Below are 10,619 nucleotides of genomic sequence, written 5' to 3'. Positions count from 1 at the left end.
CTTTTAAACCATGCATTCATGGTGAATGATTATCAGCAGGCTTTGAAGGGAGTGACCACTGGCTTTACGTAGACACGCTCAAGCCGTTCCCAGCTGGTCATCTGGTCGAGGATTGTCAAACGAAAATGCCAAAATTCGTTTTTATTCATTTATTAATCAGTATACAATTTAAGATACAGAGATTCTAATCTTCGTAATTGGGTAGAAGTTTTTGGTTGGATAAAGAGAAGGTAAGAGCAGTAAGAAGAGGTAATGTTCTAAGGCGTAATGGATACGAATAAGAAGTACAATATAATTCTTTTACCATTCATTTTTATTAACTTGCAAAATTACCTTAGTTGTCTACTCATGCACAGATAAAATATATAAATAAAAATGTAGATAAATGGTGAACGTGAGTCTATAAATCGAGTTGTGTTTAAGCACGCGCTCGTGATTAAATCAAGACTTCGATTCAACCGCGAGGAACGGTCGTTCTCCTTCGTCTCTTCCTCCGAAAAAAATCAGACGAAAGATATCGTTTGAGTGACGATGCCTCGATTCAACAAACCCCGTTAACAGATCGCTGGAACAGTGATAAACCTATCATAGAATAATGAATAAATATAACAATCGAAAACATGGCCAAATGCAGTGACGAATAATATAATATAATATAATATAATATAATATAATATAATATAATATAATATAACCAGATCTGCTTTCTCGTCCATCTTTCATAAAATTCTACCAAGAGATATGCACATATATATACATATTACGTATGGTAAAAAAAATCATAACGAGCTATATAAAAGATACAATTGTTTAAGTGTTAATAGTTACATCTTTGGACAGTGAACGTAATCGATGAATCGCGAAAACAAGTCTATTCTCTGAGCGCGAAAACACAGTAGAGAAATGAAGATTATAAAATGGTAAACGTGTGTAAACTCCTTATTTAGGGATTCGTGTGATCGTTTGTTCATTTTTTCTCTTCTTCGAACGATTCGTCTCCCCCGTCGTCTATAAAATATCGAACGATAGCCCAAATTCGCCAAATAAAAGGTCGGGTAGATATATTTAAAGAATACGACGAAATTCACGAACTCGATTTTGCACAAGAGGACTTCCTTCGGAAAATGAGTGTTCGTATCGTTCCCTCTTCATCTGACAATCGTGAAAATTCGTCGGCGTAAAGGAAGGTCATGATAACGCGAAATTTTCGAGAAACGATTTCAAAAACGGACGAAACACCGTGCATACGCACGAGCAACAGCAACAAGAACAATAATAATGTCTCATGGGTATAAAGCACCGTGTCATTTTTAACGTAATATTTTTATATGGGTATGAAGTTTTATGGTTCTGCGGTCTTCGATATGTCTTCGCTTATCCTCTATGTTACGAAACATTCTCGAAAGCTCAAGGATTCGAGACAAGTGGTTTTCGAAACGATCCGTTAGACTCGGAGGTTAAATATAGACAGGATAGGTATCCTTTACGACAATGAATTTTCCACCTATACCGTTCAAATTGCTAACAATTCAGCTCCAACCCGAAAGTACCTAAAATTAGATAGCCACCTCGCATGGTCTTCGTTTATGTGAATTATAGCACACATTTCGACTAGAGTATTATTATATGTATATGTATACGTAGTTAAAATTAAATCTCGGAGACGAAATTAAATATATACATTCCAACAGTCTTGGCAGTTCAAGCGAATCCCTGATTGTACCCTGATACTCGAACGCAATTAGAAATCAATGATATTACGGTTCGTACGTAATTACCATTTAATAGAACAACGATGCAATAGAATACGCGCGGAAATAAAATCTAACGAGCAATCAGATTTAACAGTAACAATTGAAAACATGCTCGAAAGAGACGTGAGAAAATAACAGGGTACAACTTGATATTTTTCGTGTTGTCTCCAATAACGCAAATCAGGATTAAGTCGAGCCGCGTTTTTAAGAGCTCTTAGCTACGGCAGTAAACACGTCCAACAAAATCTCATCATACACTTTTCAACGCTTGTTTCTAAACGCATTGTATAATACGTCGTCCACGGTGTTTCACCGAATAAAAAGAATCTAAAAATAGAATCTTCCAGCATTCTTTAAGCCATAACGATTACTTAACAAACAATTAAAAGTACATAGAATCTCTATCGCTTGATTAAAATAATTAATAAAGGACAGAGAAGAGAACGAAATTAGATGTTCAGAATGCATCGTTTAGAGAAGTACGCTATAAAGCAACTTTCAACTAAATTTACAAAAAGAAGCTACGTCCATTGGACGTTCAACAATAAGAGAGTACATGATTCCAACGATTCTTTCAAGCCACGATGTTTCATCGCGCACAGTAGAGTCTGTGTTCACTGTTTCCCTTTGTCTCTCCCATTCTTTTACCTCCGCGCCGAAGGTAACGGAACACCTCTCGATCTTTGGCTTGTTTTCACCATTTCCGCAAGCAAGTATATCCGCGAACTCGTGGAAAAGAAACGGCAATTGTACAATCGTAGAATATAACGACTGAGAAAAAAAGCGTACTCGCTTCACGAGTACCGTACTGGGTCGCGAACCAGCTCCCTGTCACGATTCCACTCGATCCCCTCGAACAACGTTTCTCTTGCGTGTCGTACATCGCTTTTCGTACGGTGCAACATTATAGCTCGCAAGACGATTACAGAGGGGCGACAGCACCCCTTCGTTTATGAATTCCACGACGACGACGACTCTTCCAACGAGCACTTTCCACTTGTTGCAGCCTCGAACTGTGAGAATACTAACGTGCACTGTAGGGTTCGTGGAATTCCATTTTCACCATTGCCTAAAAAATAATTTTCCCTTCTGGCTAGAAAAAAGCTATTCGTTAGGATGAATGGCCTGAGAACCGACCGATTGAATTTCTCCTGAAAATTCTTATAGCTACGCTTCGGTTTCCTCTTATAAACGGCTGCACCAATCGAAAGACCCGCATTTCCTATTTGTTTTTTTCAAGTGAACTTTCTCTCTCGCTTTAAGTAAAAATAAGGGTCCGTGATTTGCTGTCTATTTACAACGTGTCAAATACACAGTATGTATATCGATAGAGAGATTGAACAATGACGCTTGCGTATCACACAACGTACCATGGCCCGACGCTTTCTCCCGACTCGTTCATAATTTACGTATCGACTCGATGATACCGAAGCTTCTCCTCTAACGGACCCCAAAACCATTCCGTTTCAACGATATTGCTCTAATTATCCTTCTACTCGAGTAGAGAGTCGAACGAGTTTCCTGAACGTGTTTGTACTTTGCTGATAAGATTGAAGCACGGTCACCGAACGGATACGTAAACCGAGATTCATAAAATCCAACGAGAATCGGTTTGCCACGACGTACTGTTCGCCAAGCGGTTACACGACAGTCTTACTATATATGAAAAACTACGCTTTCAGACTACTAAACTGTCCCCGGAGATGAGGTTTTCCGTTTTACGTTTCAATTATCACTCTCAGCGTAATCGTCGCTATCGCTACTGTCATAATATTGGTTCCTCGACTGTTGACGAACGGAATCCGATTGTCCGATCGCAGGCAGATCGTCGGAGAATCCTTGAGACTGGTCTGTGCAGCGAAGCATGTCCACAGATTCTCCATCGAGATTTTCCAGGTTCTCGGAAAACACGAAGGACTGTCTCGCTGCCGGATCATTCGACCTACGAAACAAACAAACGTTCTGGTCACAATTGAAATAACACGTCGTATTTGTTAGTAGCTCAACTGCTTCTACGATGAAAGGTAAACAGAATTAAAAGACGATGCACGTCGGGGATTTCAGTGGGAGCGAAAACATACTTAGAAAGCCAAACGGTTGCGAAAAGAATCGCGCGATCGAACATTTGAAATTCAATCCCCGAATCATTTCGTACAAGTGAATATTTTTCTTACGAATTTCAATAGCATTAATTATAGTCTCAAGGCGGATCAGTAGTTTAAGCTTGTTCCATCGTTCGTTTAAAACATGATTCAACCGCACGGAGGAAAAAAAAAATAACGCGCTCTCTAATTCGATTGATGCATTATGCATACGCAAGCGTCGTGCATCACTAATACCATGCGATTCTGGTTTCGTTTACTTACTGAGCTGCAGATGATGGTTACATTTCATCATCACACAGCCTGCAACAAACATACGCATACTATTGTCATTACTTGTCGCAAAGTACAAGATAAAATTGTTAGATCCCGCAGCGTACTATCTAATACGATCACGCATGCCACAATTCGAAAGCCATGAGGTTCCACTTCATGGTAAGCGAGGAACCTTTACGAAAACTAGAACGTTATTCAGTTCTTCTTAAACAGACCCAATTTCGCTTAAATCTCTCAATTCTATGAACAGTATGCAATATTAATAAACACCGATGCCCGTTAGTAGATAACGAAAGCGATATTTTTATACTTATGAAAGAGAGTGAATCAATAAAAATATAGCTTGTTCGATTTACGGCCGATTTCTCCGCGGCCAATTAAAATCCTTTTTCTATTTAATAACGTTGATTGAACAGACAGCTTTATACTATAATACATTATTTTTTAATAGGATTAGTAAACATCTCGTACGACAATTGTTATTGACTCACCGTGTACGATATGAATTAATCGCGAACGAGACGTGTATGTTAAATAGGAAATAGATACTCACATTTGTTCGTTCTGTTCGTTACCACTCTCCTCGGTGACCAACAATTCGTATTCCTCTGCCGCGAATCGATCCCAATCCGACAGCTGTTAGAAGCAAAGCGATAATAGATATCAATGAAACTGCATCCAAATAAACAGCTGTTTCTCGTCCTACTTTATACTATTCATTGCCTTACCTCGTGACCATCGGGATCGTGTTCCCTAGCAGACGCGAACGGATCCCTCTGCTCGTGATCCAGGTACTTCTCGAGATTGAAGAAGGTGTCGAAGAAGATCGACGTCATTTTGCACTTCTTCAAATCGCTCAGAGAAATCTTCCCCGGTGTCGTCGGTTTTATCATGTCCAACATCTAACGTAAAAAATTTATAAAACGTTTCTGGTCGTCGGTTAAAAATGATGGATTTCAGACTGAAATTTTATTACGCGCAGAGTTTATATTTTCTGTACATTAAATTTGTGTTTCTGATCTAGTAATAGTATCCGTCGTTTGACTCACCTGGCAGAGACAATCTTCGAAGGGTAACGTCTCCAGTCCGATCGCCTCCATACGATGTAACTGTTCCTCGTAGAAATATTCCAACTCGTACATCGACAAATATCCGTCCCCGTCGAGATCCATGCACCTGTGGATCACACCGAATGAGACACGCGTTCATCGTTCACACGAAATGTTCGAAGGATCGCGCGTAATACCTGAACCAATATTCGATAGCGGTTGGATGATTTTTATCCTCCTCGCTCAACAGGAACCAGACGAATTCCGTGTAGCTCATCTTGTCTTGGGGTTGTTGAACGCCGTTCCCGGTTTTCACCCCGCCTCTGGTTACTGCGCCGCTGAATATTCTCGCGATCATGCGTTTCGACAGAGCTGTAATTTCCGATCGTTCGAAAAAATGCCCCAACGAAACTGAATAGAACGGAGTTTTGGAATCCTACAATCCTCACCGTGATCGTTGTGTTTGGTCAGGTCTGTCTTGTCGATGAAGAGATCGTGATCCCGGTCGAGTTCCCAGAATTTGCAATAAATAACGTAGAAATGCTCGTAACTGAAGTATGCGGTCACCTGATTAATATCCTCCTCGTGCTCGAGGATCGCGATCACCGATAACAAATTGCTCCTTCTCAGTTCCGCCACGGAAATCCGACCGCTCCAGCTTCGATTCACGCAGTAGAATATCCTGGCGATTACCTGCAGAATTCATCGAACAGGAATCGTAATTAGAATCCGTCGACGTTAAATATGCAAATACTATAGAGGGTAATATAATTTTCCATTTAGACATTCAGAAAAATTTTGTGTGTTTTCTTACGGTTACGCTTTAATAGCGAAAACGAGAGGAATACAGCGTGCAAACATTTATCGCCTTAGGTACGAACCGTGTGTACGTAGCGTGAATGGAACTCAGTAGCCTCTTTGAGGAAAGTTAAACCGGGATGAGTCTCCACCACGTCTTGCACCAACGGGATCAGATCCTCCGGCAGTATACAGTTCCTCTGGCCGCGCGTTGTGATTCTAATAAACTTGCTCGCGGCGTCGTGGTGGGTGTTCGATATTCTGCGAACAATCGAGTCCACGATTTCGGTAAAACAAATCTTCAATAGAACGTACGAGAGATCGGGATCGCTTACTCTGTCCAAAAATCGAGGAACGCGTTCATCTCGACGTAGCCGGTCTGGTCTCCACCGGCCGCGAGGAAAACCGGGACCTTCCAGTAGAGCGGCAAGTCGCATGCCTGCAAGACAAATCATACCCTTTGTATGCAGCTGGCTCGAGCGAACAGTTCGCCACGAGTTACAACTTTCCCACGTGAAGTACCGCGGCTGCCCACGTGAGAAACGCGTCGAATGGTAAAGATCAAATCATCAGATCTCTATATGAAAAAGCTAACGAAAGGGAAATCTGATCGTTCGTAAAAAAAAGATTATCTTTTCTCGGGGACTGGGTAAACGTTGCAAATACTGTTCGATATTTCGCGCGGTTCGCTCCGCGTTTACCTTTGTAATTGTATGGAACTGAGTTCGGGACGCGCGATGACCAGGCAGGCTCTGAAAAGCGGCGGTGATCCTCGCGATTGTTGCATCGATCTGTGACAAGGGCAAGGGTTTCCCTCCGGGGAAGTAAAATCTGCAATTACCCGGTAGAAAATTCTTGTTAATACCCAACGGTGGTCGAACGCCGCGTCCAATGTAGCATTATACGGTTTGAATCAACGTTTAGTGTTTACCGTGGTATGTGAACGTTTCTGTTCGCTTTCACGTGCCTCTGGAGTGTCGTGTGCGGCGGCAAGCTCTTTTGCTGTGTCTTGTCTTTCGCGTACGTCTAGAACCAACAAGCATCGTTCCGGGCAAACTGATTTCGTTCGTGAACAGTGCCAAAAATCGCAGCCCGTTCCCCCCGTCCGCTGTGTACATTCACGATCGATCGTTCCCGGAAACACGGCTGCGATTCGTTCATTGTAAAGTGTACCGAGATCGCTTGATAAACTTCGATCGAAGCATGTCGCAACGTTCGAACGCATTTTTTTTTTTACTGCCTACTATAAAAGTGTCGTTCAATATAAAAATCCACGGTCTGGCGGTGAAGCATACAAAGACTGAGAGGGTATCTTCCTTTATTGCATTGGTTCATTTGTTACATAAGTACGCATCGTTGTGACAGGGTATACGATCGTGAATCTGATTGCTCGAGCTTCCGGTTACGGTTCTCCGATGTATCTGATCGATCGCGTTCGTTACGAGCCGTAACGATTTCACGGTTGTTCGATAGATACTCCGCTCCAGGGCGAAGGTGTCGTTGTATCAAGGACACGACATCCTGTTACGCGACGCCAAGGATCCGAAGAATGCAAAGAGGCCGGCCAACGCGGCTAATGCATCGCCTCGCCCATGTGCCTCTTATTACATCACGAGCTACTCCGCTATACCTGCCGCTGACGCGGGACCGAGCGAGCACTTTTCCACGCGCCAGTTGTTGATCGACCATGTTTTCTCAAGAGGAATATGTATCCTCGAGGAAGGAACGAGATATTTGCAAACTTCCAAATATTTAACCGGCGATGGTGTCGGGAGTAAAATATCCCAGAAATAGTAACAAGGGCAACGGCAGTAGCGAGAGAAAATACTGCGAGCAATAAAAATAGCGGCAGAGCTTCTTCCACGGAATTCGTTTAAGCAAGATCAATAATGCAACACCGTAGCTGCGGGCTGAAAACGAGGCAACGTCCTCGCTCGAGTAATCGAACTACAACCACCGATACCCTACGATCGAATATATTAAAGATAAATTGACGAACCGAGAACCAGAGACAAGCTACGAATTTAATAGATATCTTTTAAATGTCTGTGGGATCTTCTGAATGAACGTGGAACTTTATTCATCTCTTGAGAGGAGAGAAGTCCCGCGAGCCTTTAACTATTCACTTAATTTCAATTAATTTGATAAAAGCGAAACGCGTACAGCCGAGAAAATGAGAAACCAGCGAGAAAAGTGGAAAAGAAAGTCCGAGAGAAAAAGTGGAAAAGCATTGAGCAGCCACAGAAAAGATGTTTCAAGGAACAAGCTGAAGTCTCGCAAATGGATCGAATTCGTTTAACGTCGATAGATCAACCGAAACTGGCAGTCGCGATTATTGTGACCTTACTTTGGCACGGTCCAACGAGCGACACACGGGATACCGTCAATCAGCATTTCAATTGAAATTGCGAATTCGACTGCGCCTCCTCTCGATAGAGCCTCTACTCCTACGAGGACCACTTCCGATACTAAATACTTGACCTTCGCCTTTTGTATCGAGGCTTCGAGTAATTTTCATTCGATGCGGATCGAAGAACAGAAATGGCCGGGTAAACATTTTAAATTAATTGAAATTGGCCGAATGGGAACGAAGCATTTCACTGAGAACTTCATTAAAGAAAATCGCGAGATGCGCCAAGTAGTCGTTCATCCATTGAGAATTTTATCAAATTAAATCTGGTTTTCCTTGCGTTGCAGATATCGAATTGAAATTGAAATCAGGGTGTTTAAGGGGCCTTACCAGTGTGAAACTTAAAAAAAATCGAATTTGTTTTTTGCATTTTTCAATAGTTTATACCTTCAAAAATATCATACTAAAATTTCAAGCTCGGATCTCAAGTTGAGGCACTTTTTTTTGGCGTCTTGGGAGATAGTGCATAACTTGGTCGCCTTTAGTTCTTTTTGTAAGAAAAAATTATTTTGCACAATTCATTTATAGGCAAATACATCCATAAAGTTTAAAAAAATTCCACAGAATACTATTCTTAAAAAAAATTCTCATAAATGACTTAAATTTTTGGCGGTCATACTAGAAAGGCCCTTTAAGCGCAATGTTACAGTTTCGTTTCGACCAATGAAAAATTTGAAACTCCGCAATTCACGTGTCACCGGGATGAACGGTAACGCGTTTTCTTCCTGGTTCCCATTATTGTAATGAGCGTCGGCCACGGTGCGCAGTGAACTTTCCCGGCGGATTTTCAGCCATAAGCGGCGATAGCGGGGCGAGTCTCGCTGCTCCAAGGCGACAGTCGACGGCCTTTTGAAATCTAGCACGATACCATCCGATATGGAACGGCCACAATGACTCAGTGAGCGACGTGCAATATTCACCGAGAGAACCGATTTCTCGCCAAGGGCGCGCACCAAACTTTTTCCTATTTTTCCATTGCCACCGATCTCACGCTCCCGCGTCTTCTCGTTTCTCTATACGAAGGCAACACGCGCAATACCGTCATCTTTCCGAACGGGAATTTTAATTACCCGATACCTGGAACGTTGCTCGTGATCGCCTTAAGCTGTTCACCTATCCTTCCATTAATCGCAGACTGTCAACGATTTCGATGAAACGAATTATTCAACCGGTTATCCACTTGTAGCCTCGTATCACTGCGTATCGTTATGACCGGAGGAGCATCCCAGTAATTCCGACGAATATCTCACAACGTGCAACTACGATACGTAACGGTGGTATGGTACAAAGCTACGATACGAGCGATACCATTCGAATGAATCATTCGCGTCGAGTTTCATTGTCAATTCGATTTTCATGAGGAAACAGTTAATGAAAACGCGAGTGGGCCACCCCCCCGCGATAAGTAACGACATTAAGAACTGAAGTGTTATTTAAACGAGAGCTGCCAGTTTCTCCACTTACAGTCACGGTGGTCTGCTTTATTCCTCTCCCCGAGATTGAGTAAACCGATTAATCTTAACATAGAAATTCTAAAACCTTTATTGCTATAATTGTAAAATCTGAAGATTTATTGATACAATTATATAATTTGTGGGTTTATTTATAGATTGTAAAGAAGCAAATGTTTTACAACGCAGGTTCTTTCAACTTTGTTATCTTTAGAAATTTAACATCTGTGATTAATGGAAGGTAATTTAACATCTGATTTATATTGCAAAAATTACGGTAACTGAGCGAATGCTTCCTGGAGATAATTGGAGGCATAGCCTACTCGATAATAATGTTAAGTGATGTTAAAAAAATCGAGCGAACGATTCAACGCCGTGTCCCAGTCTGTCGATTAAATTGATCATTGCGACATTCCTTTATCTTTTCTACGACTAGTTTTAAACGATCGATCTAACCAGAAGCGAAAACAGCGCGCAATTCTGTCGGTCCCAAGGGTAAGAAAATAATATCTGGCTTCGATAAACGGTAACACACGACTTCCGATCGATTCCCACATCCAAGTATAGAATTTCTAACGATTCCGACGATTAAGGATGTATTGGTTATACAGTCAATACGAAAAGTTTATGTACCTTAGAAAAACGCATTTCCTATAATTGAGAAGAAATCGGACTTGGAAGAACAATGATTTTGGATTAAAAAAGTTTACTTGTTTACGTTCAATTGGTTTCTAAACAATAAAAATTGATAGAATTTGTTATATTGTTTATATAAGTAC

At 41.5% G+C, this 10,619-nt stretch overlaps 1 protein-coding gene across 4 annotated transcripts in view; it reads right to left on the bottom strand.

Moving 5' to 3' along the window:
- Positions 1-292: 292 nt before the first annotated feature.
- Positions 293-10,619, bottom strand: part of LOC108632188 (serine/threonine-protein phosphatase 2A regulatory subunit B'' subunit alpha) — a 42,600-nt gene continuing 32,273 nt past the window's right edge. For 2 of the 4 annotated variants that reach the window (XM_018036600.2, XM_018036601.2), the window contains exons 3-12: positions 6,911-7,005; positions 6,681-6,810; positions 6,315-6,418; positions 6,063-6,240; positions 5,631-5,874; positions 5,379-5,553; positions 5,182-5,308; positions 4,861-5,034; positions 4,686-4,768; positions 293-3,696 (exon numbers count right to left, since the gene is read on the bottom strand). In XM_018036600.2, the coding sequence (XP_017892089.1) occupies positions 3,480-3,696; positions 4,686-4,768; positions 4,861-5,034; positions 5,182-5,308; positions 5,379-5,553; positions 5,631-5,874; positions 6,063-6,240; positions 6,315-6,418; positions 6,681-6,810; positions 6,911-7,005 (1,527 nt within the window). In that variant the 3' untranslated portion in view covers positions 293-3,479. Of the gene's footprint in view, positions 3,697-4,120; positions 4,160-4,685; positions 4,769-4,860; positions 5,094-5,181; positions 5,309-5,378; positions 5,554-5,630; positions 5,875-6,062; positions 6,241-6,314; positions 6,419-6,680; positions 6,811-6,910; positions 7,006-10,619 lie in introns of those variants that run through there. The other 2 variants (XM_018036602.2, XM_026819469.1) reach the window with 2 other exon arrangements.

Source organism: Ceratina calcarata, unplaced genomic scaffold (genome assembly GCF_001652005.2).
Source record: "Ceratina calcarata isolate Rehan_Ccalc_2016 unplaced genomic scaffold, ASM165200v1 scaffold151.2, whole genome shotgun sequence".
NCBI classification, from domain to species: Eukaryota; Metazoa; Arthropoda; class Insecta; order Hymenoptera; family Apidae; genus Ceratina; species Ceratina calcarata.
Note: the sequence above shows the minus strand (reverse complement) of the source record. Positions and strands in the feature narration are given on the sequence as shown.